The 14,800-nt window shown below is 39.2% G+C and overlaps 1 protein-coding gene across 15 annotated transcripts in view; it reads right to left on the bottom strand.

The window, feature by feature from the left end:
• The window catches only part of EPB41L3 (erythrocyte membrane protein band 4.1 like 3), a 267,751-nt gene that overhangs the window by 36,747 nt on the left and 216,204 nt on the right, over positions 1-14,800 (bottom strand). For 12 of the 15 annotated variants that reach the window (XM_056521616.1, XM_056521618.1, XM_056521619.1 and 9 more), the window contains exons 13-16: positions 7,513-8,070; positions 5,319-5,372; positions 3,558-3,593; positions 2,633-2,824 (exon numbers count right to left, since the gene is read on the bottom strand). In XM_056521616.1, coding sequence (XP_056377591.1) covers positions 2,633-2,824; positions 3,558-3,593; positions 5,319-5,372; positions 7,513-8,070 — 840 coding nt within the window. The remainder of the gene's footprint in view (positions 1-2,632; positions 2,825-3,557; positions 3,594-5,318; positions 5,373-7,512; positions 8,071-14,800) is intronic. The other 3 variants (XM_056521624.1, XM_056521623.1, XM_056521625.1) reach the window with 2 other exon arrangements.

Below are 14,800 nucleotides of genomic sequence, written 5' to 3'. Positions count from 1 at the left end.
AGGAACCCTTTCTATGTTAGGTTATATATATATCCTAGAAAAAATACATATTGCAGTTCAATAGATACAAGGGCTGCACTATATGGGGAAAATGTGCGATTACAATTATGGAAGTAAATATTGTGATTTCGGTATGCGATTGCGATATAACAAATCAATAGTGAAATCCCCCTATTTAATGTCCAATCCCCCTATTCCATATAGCCAACTCTCCCAATTTCATTTTCACTTACTGAACAAAAAAAGGGAGGGGATTGGATATGAAATGGGGGATAAAAGGGTTCTACAGTGGAAAAACAATTTTTTTTCCAAATCAACTGGTTCCAGAAAGTTAAACAGATTTGTGAATTTCTTCTATTAAAAAAATAAATAAATCTTAACTCTTCCAGTACTTATCAGCTGCTGTATGCTCCAGACGAAGTTGAGTCTTTATTTTCTGTCTGACCACAGTGCTCTCTGCTGACACCTCTGTCCATGTCAGGAACTGTCCAGAGCAGGAGGGATTTACTCCTACTCTGGACAGTTCTTGACATGAACAGAGGTGTCAGCAGAAAGCGCTGTGGTCAGACAGAAAAGAACAACTCTACTTCTTTTGAAGCATACAGCAGCTGATAAGTACAAGAAGGATTAAGATTATTTAATAGAAGTAATTTAAGCAAATAAACTTTCTGTAGCCAGTTGATATGAAAAATTATTTTCTTCTTCCAGAGTACCCCTTTAATACCTCTTTAGCATTTCATGTCCCTTGTTGTGTTGCTCTATCATGCAGGGCAGCCACCTGGGAGGGAGCACTGGGAGTAAGTGACCTTCTTTAAAGAGTACCTGCCACCATCTCCATTGCTTTATATTATGCTGCTGATATGTTGCCCTCTTCATTACCTTCCCCACGCAGTTTTCCTTTTTCATTTTCGCCCAGTATTTCCTTCATAATGCTCTTTCAAAACATGCTCATTGCAGGCAGTGTTCAATGTAGCTGAGGTGCGCCATGCAGGATGGAAAGCACTTGCTCCTGTCTGCCTGATTGACAGGCAGGGTCTGATTGACAGGCAGGGAGCTGAGCTGTGCTCATCAGTGTCCAGGCTGCATTATGAGAGAACTCATGCATGAGTCTGAACTCTGCGGCCTGGACATGTGGGGAGACCCCTAGTGGTCAAAATAAATATATAAATATCATTTTTTTTAATGACATGGTATTAGAAAGTTGTTTCTACTACATTAATTAACAAAATATAAAAAGTTTTTGTGATGACAGGTACTGTTTAATGACCGGAAGGGGGAGGGTTTTTTGTTTTTTTTCCTCCTTGCCTTCTAATAGCCATAGAGCTTTCAATTTCAGCAACAATTTAGTGCACATTTCCTTTTCGATACAAATTACATTATCTTTATTCTGTTTTCATTTACTACCTAAAAATTAGATCTTTTTTGTATGAAAAATGAATATGATTAAAATTGTCCTCTTCTGACCTCTATAACTCATATTTTTCCAAATATGGGACTGTGTGAGGGCTTTTTTTTTTTTTGGAACATTGTTTTGTAGTTTTTATCGGTACCATTTTTGTTTTAATGGGACTTTCTGATCACTTTTTAGAATTTTTTTCTTGTATGTGAAGTGACCAAAACTTTGCAATCTTGCTGTGTTTTTTTTATGTTTACGCCATTCACTGTGCGGTTTCATTAAGGTTGTATTTTAATAGTGCGGACATTTACGCATGCGGCAATACCACATGTTTTTTTTTTGTTTACATTATTTTATTAAAAAATGGGGAAGGTGGTGATGATTTAAACTTTTATCAGGGGAGGGGCTTATTAACATTCATTATTTTTTTTAACGATTTTATAGTCCTCCATAGGGCAGTGTTTTCCAAACAGTGTGTACAGTTGTTGCCTAACTACAACTCCCAGCATGCCCGGCCTTTGGTTGTCTGGGCATGCTGGAAGTTGTAGTTTTGCAACAGCTGGAGGCGCACTATTCAGAAAACACTGCAATGGGGACTACTACTTGCAATCTTGTGATTGCAGTTACTGATAAATGCTGTGCCATAAAAGCCTATAGCACTGAGCAGTTTTATTGGTGCTCCATTACTACAGGCTGTTTGCATTCTGGAAGCACTGATCGTACGGAAAGGAGGCAGGTAGGGACCGATCAGCTGTCTCGATCAGCTCCACTGAGCTATCGCTACTTATTTCCAGTATTTTAGACGCCACAATCAAATTTGATCGCCACGTCTAAAGGGTTAATCCCAGACATCACCTGGATTGGTAATGTCCGGCATTAGCCACTACGAAGCAAGCTCAGCTCTTGAGCTTGCTTCATAGACCCGCCGCACGGGTGTGCCGAATACGTACGGCGGCCAATCGTGTAAGCGGCCCGAACAATGGAGGGGTCGGAGTGCGCTGCACCGGAGCCAGGCTCTGCTCCCGTATTTCACCTGAGTGTCAGCTCCTGTGCGACCCAGCCCCGACCCTCATTTGTACAGCCCACTGTTAGATAATCGCAAATTTTGCGAAGGGCCAAATCGCTATATTGCAATCCACAATTATTGCGATTCGATTGCAATTGCGATATATCGTGCAGCCCTAATAGATACAGATGCACATAAGCACATACACACAAATTCACACAGCCACTGACCTCTTCAGGCACAAGTGGTTCAATCATAGGAGCTTCATCCTGTCTCACTGCAAGTCGGACTGGAGAAGAAGACAGCCGTTTCTCCCACTCACTGGTGGCTGTTGTTTCTGTTGACGTTTCCAAAAATGTCCTTTTCAGCTCACTAATGTTCGTCTGGTGTTTCATTAATTCTTCCTGATTTTTGTCAAACTCCTATATATAAAAAAAATATATATTTTTCAAAAGAAATTTCAGAACAATATATAGCTGGAAAAACAAGCAACAGAAACTTCATTTGCAGACAAATAATGTATTTTGAAGCCTGCTTAACAACAGATATATAAAAAAACATAAGAGAATTTCTGTTTTAGTGGTTTGCTTTTCCAGCCATGGAAGATGTGTGAAAAAAAAGTAGATAGGTTAGTATCAGGCTTACCAACGAGAGCTGGCTGTCACTATTGCCACAAAGCTACAACACAATTTGGTGAAGAGTGAGAGTTTGAAGGGGATTACCATAGTGAGATGTGATCGTTTAAGTGAATTCTAATAGAACACCACAATATATATAGCTACTTTAAAAAAGATTAAAGTTTAAAATATATAGAAATAGAAACTAAACATTGTCTGGCATAAAGAACACCAAAAATCCACTTAGTTCACTAGGAGGTGGGGGACACTCAGTCCATGCCAAAAATCCAACACACAAGTGCATGCAGTGGTATGTATCAATACCAACCTCTAACATAAGATTACTATGTTTGACATAAACATTTTCACCCTTTATTCGTTTAATGAGACTATTCTGAAAAAGTGAAGAGAGTGAACATTAAGATACACACAAAACACTGGACAATGATGATTTTCCTCATGTTCCACAGATACCAGACAGGCACTAAACAACATAAAAACACAATTGTAGAGATCTGTAGTTCTGAAGAGTTTTTACCTGAGTTTTTACATCAGCATCTTCGTCCTGATCCGACTGCAGGCATTGCAAAATATCAAAAATGACAGTATATTGGTAACTTTGTATTACATTGTATCTACAGAGAATGTGCTGCTCAGGAGAACCCTTGGGGCTTAATGCTCTATATCCTTTCTTGATCTCAGGTAGTTCAATACATTGACATACATTCACAATAAAAGACAATCCAACAACACCTTACTTCTATTCACATTTTCATCCCCTATCAAGCTGTATGAGATGGACAAAAAAAAGAAGCGTTTTTTGTTCTCTGGGCTTAGAGTATCTGCAATTATATCAGAGTCTGTATATTACTGACCATTATTACACATACATTATGTGTCTTATGGACTTTTGCCCAATATGTTGCAATGTTATTGTTTTTGGTGTAATGATAAAGAATCTGAACTTTTTTTCAAGGTTCGCTCCAACATTATTTTCTAAACTAAGCTAGGTACACATGGACTACACAAGGTTACAAAAGCATTAAATATACAATGCTGAACTTGGCTACACCTTTTGCGTGCTGTGTAAAACTCTACCCAAACAGCAACCATTTGTTGTGAGAATGATAATCAATGATTCTTGTATTCTTTATATCAGTTCTAACATAACTTTAATATTAATAATTCTAAGGATTTTACTAAGGATTTTCCACTAGGTGGTACTGTCGAGCAGCATTCAGGAACATTAAATGGCAGAATGTCCAAACTGGTAATTTGTGCATTATTAGTGTTAAACCTTTATACTGCCTTCCTATGAAAAATAAATAAATAAACAAGCTGCATCTTTGTTTCCCAGAACCTTCACCCGAAGAGTCATCCTTGCCCCAACCTAATTTGCTAAACTCTGCCTATGGGCATATTACAGCTCCATACAACACCTGAGCAACTTCTGTAATGCTGTTATAGGTTAATAGGGCTTCTATATGCTATACTTTGGTTGCTGAACATTTTATGGTATCTTAATTGTTCAATTTTAAGTGTATGTAAATATGTGCCTTTAAACTTAAATTGTGTTGCTCTATACAGCTTTAAAGCCTTGAAAAATAATCATAACATTTTGTTAAAATAATTCTTTATAAAGAGGATCTACAAATGGTGTACGTGAATGCACTACATTGGCCAAGTGGTAACGAAGGGTCATTGTTCCAAAAGGAGTTGCAGCCATAACCACATGGTGCAATTTTTGCCCTGTAGGTGCTATATTTGCAATATATGATATGCTTTTGCATGTGACCCACAGACTCCAGCTGTAGCACCCACTGAATCACATAATAAAGAACATCTTAAGAAAGCTCTGAATCGGCCATTGAAGAGGACATCACGGGCAAATATGTCTAAAAATTGTCTGTTAAGATTTAAATAACGACTTGTGTTAAAATGACAAAACATATGCAAGAGTCTATGTATAAAAACAGCAAATAATGGAAAATGATGGCGTTTCCCATGCCTGTTACGTCTTTTCTGCTCTAAGTTCTGATGTGATCAACACAATTTCTATCTGCACCTGTTATACCGGATCCAATAGTTCTGAATTTTAATGGAAAATTACTATCAATGTTTGGAAAGCATCTGATTTCATGTGAAGTATCTAAACGACCATATTTTCCCAAACGTGGACTCAGCACATCATATCCTTATAACAGAAGCTTATATTGTACTGACAGAATGAAGCCTCTGCGTAGACTTCACTAACAGAGTGAAACACTACATTAGGGAATAAACTCTGCATTTTACACACCTCAGTGGCAGTGGTTTCCCCATCAGCTGCTGTATCCGTCTGTTCACTGTCAGTCTATTTAGTTTTACAAGATATGGATTCCAAAATGGAAGCGGAAACAAAGAATAAATCCATGTTGTGAAACTGTAATGATGTTTACCTCAAAACCATTTTGCCATTTGTAAAAAAAAAAAAAATATATATAAAAATAACAGAAGCCAAAAGAAAGAAAATAAAAGAAAAGCATAACAACACAAACAGAACAGATTCTGAGGAATACGCAAGGCATATACATTTTGTGAGTTCATTCATAGTTTTGTGTACATTACTATATGTTAGATGTATTATAATCTGCTAGAAATATTATATTCCTCATGTAATATTAATCTGTTCTCAGATATGTCTTTTGGTGTAAAATACTTGGATGAGACTACTATAACAGCCTCCTGACTTTCAGCTCCTCATTTGTAATTGCAGATTTGTGTCTAGCTGCCCGATCTGTCTGCATTACCAAAAAGGCAAAACAAAAATAAATCTATTGAAGAAAAATGGGAACACACTAAATGATTCTGAGTGAGTTCTGAAGTCATGTCGTTTTCAATACTGGAAAACTTAATCAATTGCACCATTACCGGTGATCGGTCAAAATAATGTGCACATGATTTAAATAGCTGTGTATTTCAATCGCCTATCTTCCATTCATTAGCTTTCTAATAACAAGCTTGGCACTGCTCGTCATGCTCTGGGATTACAAAATGATTTACACAACACTTTTGGCTTTGACAATGTATATAGCCAAATGTAATGCAGACATGTCAGACACAGAACATGCAGTATGTAGTACACAATGAATAGAAAGGATCAGGCACAAGCTATTTATATGTAAAAAACTTAACTGTCATTTTAGTATCATAATTCACTCTTCTGTCTCTTTGGGCTATTTTGGTATGAAAAAATATAATATTCTGTACATATTACTGATAAGAAGACTTAATATTGCATTGGACTTACATATTGCCTCAGACATGCAATACTAAAGCTGGTTTGCTTAAGGGGATTTTCTGGGAATTTCATTAACTTTCGCAGCAAAATCTAAATAAACCGAACTAGTTATAATCAGCCCGCCAGTACTCTCTGTATACAAACTTGACTACATGCAGTGTGTGCATTGGGGGATGGGAAAGAATCAGTAAAATATACTGGATTTGTAGGTTATAATTTTCAAAATTGTTTACTAGGGAAAAAAAACTAGTTATGAAATACTTAAAGTGTACACAGATTTATTTACTGGGAAATTACATGATCAGTAATGCCCCAATATTCTTTCAACTTATTTAAATGCAAGATGGATCATTCTTACAGCTAGAGAAGTGTATATATAGGATAGTCTAACTATCTGTTGCACCTTCAGCAGTGCTTCTGTCATTTACAGTTCAAAAGTTTTGAAAGGTCCCCAGTGCTGAGATCTCCCCTGATCATTAGAACGAACCAGGAGAAGCACATGCTTAATTCACTCACTGGCTCTTAGCAATCTCCGTCCACCTTTACTAGATGGTCCCATAGACTTATAATGAGGCAGTCTAGTAAAGCTGGGCGGGGATCACAGCGAGGCGTGGAGTGAATATGCTACCATGCCCTTTGCTCCTGTTGTACTATTGAGTGTGGGGGTCTCAGCACTGAGATCTACATGAAAGGTACATTTACTGTAGTTTACAGATCTGCCACTTATTATAGTATAAAACTTGTTCATGTAGATGGTCTGCAGGGATGCCAATGCATATTTTAAACTTCCTAGCAACTTCCCTTTCTACCTATATAACTCCCAAAATAACCATCTTTATAAGAAGACATTATATTATCTTTAGTATTGCATTAATTGTTTTTGTTTTTTTTTATTTGGCAACTCTTTGACATCTCTGTGGACTCTATGATTCTGATCATAAGAATAGCCTTACTAACAAAGTAGATAAAAAATCATTTCTACAGAATATAATTTTAATAGGCTCCTAACCATTCTTAGAATTATTTAATACTAGTACAGAATTGTTTTAAAGGTGTTGTGCCTAACCCTTTTAGCCTATGAACAAAACTTCCAAATAGTAGCAAGCAGACATAAATGAGGCTCTGAAAGTTGGACCAGTATGGTAGCATTCTAGCACTGTTTAGGACTAACATTGAACACAAAGTAAGATGTGTTCTATGCCGAGGTACACACCTCATCATCTGAACTGTCACTCAGGTCATTGTCAAGTGAGGCACTCAAGGAGACCGCCTTGGGCTCCAGGTAGCAGAGGCACATAGCCAAAGGAAAAGAGAGCGTAAGGGCATATGGCACAGAGAAGGAGGCGGAAAGCAGAAAGAAAAAGATAAAGAGGAAGCATGGGACGAGAGAAGGAGACCGAATTGGAAGATAATGCTGTATACTTTCAGGCAGGAAATTGGATTCTGAAATGTTAGGGAAAGAAAGGTAGCCATCATCATCCAAAAGAGAAGGGAATGAATCTGGAAGATGCAAGGAGAAGGAAAACATTGTCCCGCCTTTGCCAGCTTGCTGTTTATAGCTCAGGGCCAACTCATCTTCGCTGGGGTACAACATAGTTTTTTGCTCCAAGTCCCATTCAGACTCAGCCATCTGAACTGAGTCTGCACTTGGCTTACATGCCAATGATGTATGGGAATTCTGCTTACATCTCCTACGCAAATTGGTTGATGATGTGGAGGGGCTAGAGTGGTGTGGTGGGGAGTGAAATGAGTCAGTTGCAAAACAAGATGGCTGAAGGCAGAAAGCAGCAAACAAGGTGTAAGATCAAAAGGACAAAAAGAAAACTGTAATTAGTTAAATGGTATTCTGCATAAATTTTTATTAAAAAAAGCATAACAATTACTTCAATCTTCTATGGGTGGATATACTGTCATCTTACACAGTTTATCAATTCACATTGTTCATCCAGAATTATTTAGTATGGATATTAACAATCTTAATCAATACATCAGAAGCACATAACAGGAAATTACTTTAAACAGAGACAAAGAATGTATCGGCAGATAAGAACCATTTGGCCCATCTAGTCTGCCCAATAATCTGAATCCTATCAATAGTTCCTAGCCCTGTCTTATATAAAGGATAGCCTTATGCCTATCCCTATCTTATATGAAGGATAGCCTTATGCCTTTCCCATGCATGTTTAAACTTCTTCACTGTATTTGCAGCGACAACTTCCGCAGGAAGACTATTCCATGCATCCACTACTCTCTCAGCAGCATCCCATGGAGAATGTATTATGTAGAACTCAACCTTACTCAGCATGGACTAGGAGATGTTTGTATCATCGGATCCCAGTAATCTTCTTTCTTAACAAAATGAAATCTTCAGCATCTACATGGGTGTCATAGTCCATATGGAGTACTGATACTTGAAATGATCATGACAATATTCAGACTATGCTATAGCAGGTAGGGAAAATCAATGACACAAAGTTTTGAGGGATAAGTGAACAATAAACTAGGTATAAACATTGGTTGGTTTTTACCTGATATTTCACTTTAAGGGGACAAACCTTTGATGACAGAGTTAAGTAGGTCAGACTGTAGTATGGTACCCCAAAATAAGATAACTACAAACATTCTCATTATAACCAAGTTATGAACTTAAACTGACCTAGAAGTAGTTAAGACATTGAAGTAAAAGTCTAGTAAGCCTATGTTCATGACAGATGAGTGAATCTTCAATAAGGTTTTCCAAACTCGTATGTTATGAATTGTCCTTTATTAGGCTGGGTCCACCATGTTTTATGCAATACTGCTGGTTTCACATCACGTTTTATTCAACACGGGACCGCATACGGCTGGGGGGGAGCTAAAACCGGGCGCTCACGTATCCCTGCCATATGCGGCCCGTATGTAATGTATTTCAATGAGCCGACATGAGTGAAATGCTGACGCCGGCCGGCTAATTTTTTGCCCGGTATGCGGTTTTCCCACCAGACCTAAAACAGAGGTGGACCATGGTTTTAGGTCTGGTGGGAAAACCACATACGGGACAAAAATGAGCCGAGCGGAGTCAGCGCTCCACTCCGGTCGGCTCATTGAAATACATCACATACGGGCCGCATACAGCAGGGATACGGGAGCGCCCGGTTTTAGCTCCCCCACCATCATATGTGGTCCCATATTGCATAAAACGTGATGTGAACCCAGCGCGAGTCTTGCAAAAGCCATTCAGCCTGCAAAAGCCCTTTTGAATTCCCAACAGTCTAGAATGAGACTCTGGATTGTCTCATTCTAGACTTCTATGGGGAATTGAAAGAGACACTTGGAAAACAGAATGACTTTTACACGACTAAATGAATTGATGCCTTACTGTAGATTCACTCAACTCTAGTTATTTTATGGTTATTAGTTTATGGTTATTGAGCCCATTAGACATTTTCTACAAAAATATAAAAACTGTGATGCAGCAAACTTCTCGAAAACCAATATGTGTGTAAGTCTCAAAACGTTTGGTCATGACTGTACAACCAAACTATAGCAAAAAACAAAAAAAAACAAAACAATATCTGCAACATTTATTGATGATTTAAAATGCAGCTCAATGCCAAAAAGTCCAAATTCACAGCATTCGGGACATGGGTGGGTTAGATCAAGTGAAAAACTTAATTTACCATAGCAGAAAACATACAACATTGTAATCCCATTTTATGCTATGGGGAATAAAGTTTTTTTTAATTCATTTGCCCAACTGCATTTTGGATGCTGTTACAATGGACTTTTTTTTGCAACCATACCAGTCTAACCACATATATGTATATATATATATATATATATATATATATATATATATATATATATATTATACACACAGGGTCTGAGTGAAGAAAAATATGCAGCTGAGCGCTTCGCTTCCTGCAGGAGATGGGCTCATTGGTTTACAAGGCATAGCTTGGAGAGAATGCGCTTAGCGAAAGAGTATAAATATCCAGACATTGGCCGAACAACATTTTTTGACATGTCTCTAGGGAATGTCAAAAGTTTTTATTTTTTATTTCGACTCTCCATTTAAAGATATTTTTTTAAATACTAGATGCAGGTCCAGTACCTGTCAAGGTAATGGCTGCCTTCTGGTTTTACTTATGTATCTAGACCTGTTGTCCTCATTGACGGGGCCCTCAGGTTGTGGTGAACTCATTGGGTAGATGCAGCTTAACGTGCATGATTCATTTTTAATCAAGAATATTCTGCTATGTGCTGAGGGATCATGGTGTTCAGATAGTGTCCTCTTCATAAAATGTAATGTCTTAGCATTATCATAGGTGCAAAAAAGAATAATTACTATCCTGTCTTCACAGTGATATACAGTAAACTAAGTCACTAATGAATACACTAATTGTAGATCAATAAGCAAGCTGTTATAAGTTGGTTTACAGTAAAGACATCTTTTGGACTATAAAGAACATTCTTTAAAGCTGCAACGTTCTTAGAGGCCCCTTTTGGTTTTATCACAATTTTTTTCATTCTATTTCATATAGTGTTCATGAGTGAAGATGAATATTTTACAAAAAACCCTTGCTAATCTCATAAAAGTATCTGCAGACTAGAAAGTACCTTACAGTAAAAAAAATAAAAAGAAACAAGAAAAAAGAAAAAAAAACAAGGTTGCTGGATCCCTATGTATCAGCAGAACTTAAGAATCCACCATCAGTGTCCCCCCTCCACTAACCTGTTGGTACAGGGGTCTAGTGTGGGTGACACTGATGATTACAATACTTACTCTTGATCTGTGGTCCCAATTGTTTGTTACCTTTCAAATTCCAGGCTTGGTGCACGGCAGGAGTATGCTGACATCATCGCTGTTGCTCTTCCGCTGGGACCCGCTGTGAGCAGGCTTGGAGAATCAGCAGCAGTGAAGTCAGCATGCTCATGGCATGTACCAAGCCTGCAGCTGGAATAAGGAAGATAACAGACAAACAGGACCAGGGATTGGGGGTAGGTAAGTATTATCGCTGTCAGTGGCAGCCACACTACACCTCTGTACCAACAGGTTAGTGCGGGAGACACTTATGACAGATTCCCTTTAAAATAGTTATCCAGTTTTACAAACTGATGTCCTATCCTCAGGAAAGAATATCCTGTAAAAATAAAAACAGTAAAGCTCCTCATAAAGCAGTACGGCAATCCAAGTTAGCGATAAAGGGTAACCCCTTGCAGGGAGCTGCTGACCTTAATTCGTTTAGCCACAACAACTTCAAAGAGCTTTGTACAATTAATAGTACACTACGTGGTGCTGCCTCCACTAGGGGGATATCACAAGATTGCAGATATGCAGAATATGTATTCCCAACAGGAGAAAGAATGTGGATGATTGGCTTAAACCACTGTATTCTCAGTATTGATTTGACAAATCTCCTTTATTGAATGGTTATCATCATAATGCGTTTATAGGCCAATCATAGCCTCTTCCTCGGATGTATGATGTCCCTCTGTATCACTATACCTTGTGAAAACTCCTGTGTGCGGCAAGCAGTGACCTGGTGGTAAACACTACTGTATCAACGCCTCTTGCCAAACACAGCGGTTCACTCTTGGTATAGTAAACTTAAGGGACATTATTTTGCATCGCATATCTGAGAACGAGGCTATGATTTGCCTAGAAATGAGTTGCTATGATACCCAATCAATAAAAGGATAATTGTAGAATCAATTGTAAAAATACAGTGGTTTGCTCCAGTGGTTATCCATATTGATCCTCCCAGTGGGACTCAATACATATCCTCAGGATAGGTCATTAATATCAGTTCAGTGGAGGTTTGACTCCTGACACCTCCACTAATCAGATGACTAAAGGGGTCGCTGTGTTGTCTCACTGTCGCTACAATTAGCATTGCTACTGAACACATGCAGAAACTGCAGAGGCTGCACTGCTCACCCAAGTGCTGTGCCGTCTTGTACCAGCTGATTAATGGGGCTGCCTGGAGTGGGAACCACATCAATCTAATATTGATACAGTTCGGGAGGCCATCAATTTTTTAAAACTCAGAGAACCCTTTTATTGTGTATTTCGTGCAAACAACTGAAAATACCACAATGAAAAAGTTTAATAAAAGGCTAAAACATGTTGTGCCACATTTTTATGTTTTAGACACTTTTTCGCCTTATTAAAAATTAGAGCATAGCTTTAGAAAACCATCAGAAAGGGGGCATGACTTTGGTAAACATTTTTTTACCATAAAACTAAGCCAATTTATAGAAGCTTACACTAGACAGTCTAAAAATGTGCCAGAATTTCAAACAGCCAGAGTCACTGATATGTATCTGGTTTAATTGCACACAGACTAGTCAACTTTTTATTTACTGCATTTCCTCCACTGTATAAAAAAAATCATCAGCATCAACTTTGGTGCTATGGTAACTAAAATGTTTATCTGTGGTAAAATGTGGACTTTACAGTGCATTTACAAGGAACATGGAAAGTTTTCAATCCTATTCATTTTTTCACATTTTGTTATGTGGCCTTGTGCTTAAATCAAATAAAGCTACATTTTCCCTATTATTCTGCACTCAATACCCCATAATGAGAATGTGATTATTATTATTATTTTTTTTTTTTTTTAATTGTCATGTATGTATGGAAATAGTATTTAAAATGGACATGGCCATCAAAATTTAGGCCAGCTGCTATGAAATTTAGCTATGGGGTCCTCTTTTTTTTTATTTTTTTTTTTATAAAGGGGTAGCACGGGGAACTACACTTATCCCCTATTCACAGGATGATCAGACCCTTATCCCATGATAAGGGTCTGATCACTGGAGGTTCGCCCGGCTGAGATGATCAGAAATTTATCCCTCATCCTGTGGATTGAAGATTAGTGTTGTTCCCCAGACTACACCTTTAATGTTTCTACACTGTAAACAGAGTCCCTTTGTGGTAAATTCAGTTGATTGGACACGATTTAGAATGACACAGCCCTGTCTGTGTAAGGTCTCAAAGCTGACAATGTATATCAGGAAAAACCTAGTTAAAATATTCTTGCTGCACTGGTGAAAGTTCCCAAGAACACAGAGGCCTCCATAATTCTTAAATGGAAATTATTTTTTTTAAGCTGGCCACCCGACCAAACTAAGTAATCGGGGGGTCAAGGGCCTTGGCAACAGAGCTGACCCAGAACCCAATGGTCACCCCAAAGCTCCAAGGATAATGTGTGCAGATGGGAGAAACTTCCAGAAGGTCAACCATCATTACAATACTCCACCAATCTGGGGCTTTAGGTCAGAGTGGCCAAAAAGAAGCCTCTTGTCAGTAAAAGACACATGAAAGCCCAAATGGAGTTTACATAAAAGAACCCTTAAAGGGATCCCCGCTGCGGCACTGCACTATCATTACAGCACAGAGCGAGTTCGCTCTGTGCGTAATGACGGGCGATACAGGGGACGGAGCCGCGTGACGTCATGGCTCCGCCCCTCATGACATCACGGCCCGTCCCCTTAATGCAAGTCTATGGCAGGGGGCGTGATGACCGCCGCGCCCCCTCCCATAGACTTATATTGAAAGGGGCCGGCCGTGTCGTCACGAGGGGTGGAGCCATGACGTCACGAAGGATGGAGCCGTGACATAACGATGCTCCGGCCCCTGTATTGCGCGTCATTACGTGCAGAGCGAACTCGCTCTATGCTGTAATGATAGCGCAGTGCCGCAGCGGGGATCCCGGGGCTCCCCAGCAGCGACACCGCAGCGATCTGACATCTTAGGGGATAAGATGTCTAGGGGCGGAGTACCCCTTTAAGACTCTCATATTGTGAGAAACATTATTTTTTTGGTCTGATAAAAATTTATCAATATTGAAGTTTTTGACCTCAATTCTAAATGTCATGTCCAGAGAAAACACGGCACTCTTCATCACCTACCCAATACCATTCCTACGGTGAAGAATGGGGTTGGCAGAATCATACTAAAGGGGATGTTTTTGAGCAACTGGTACGTGGAGACCTCTCTATTCAGCTTGACTGCAAGTCAACATTGTGAACAATGTCTATTTGAAAACCACACTGCGCCAAATATAGACAACAAAACAGCTAGAAATGCAAATGATAAATGTCGTCCAATGACCCTAACCACACAGCCAAGACAACACAGGAGTGGCTTAGGGGAAACTCTGTGAATGTCTCTGAGTGGTCCAGCCAGAGCCCTGACTTGAACCAAATCTATCATCTCTTTCAGAGCTGAACAAGTCTATGCACGTAGGGTCTCCATACAAACTGACAAACCTTAAAGGGGTACTCCGGCGCTTAGACATCTTATCCCCTATGCAAAGCATAGGGGATAAGATGCCTGATCGCGGGGGTCCCGCCGCTGGGGACCCCCGTGATCTTGCACGCAGCACCCCAGTTAAAATCAGTCCCCGGAGCATGTTCGCTCGGGTCTGATTACCAGTGACCACAGGGCAGGTGGGGTGTGAGGTCACGCCTCCGCCCCCGTGTGACTTCACGCTCCTTTGGATAGGGGATAAGAT

The sequence above is a fragment of the Hyla sarda genome, chromosome 5 (genome assembly GCF_029499605.1).
Source record: "Hyla sarda isolate aHylSar1 chromosome 5, aHylSar1.hap1, whole genome shotgun sequence".
Lineage (NCBI taxonomy): Eukaryota > Metazoa > Chordata > Amphibia > Anura > Hylidae > Hyla > Hyla sarda.
This window is presented reverse-complemented; position numbering and strand designations above follow the sequence as displayed.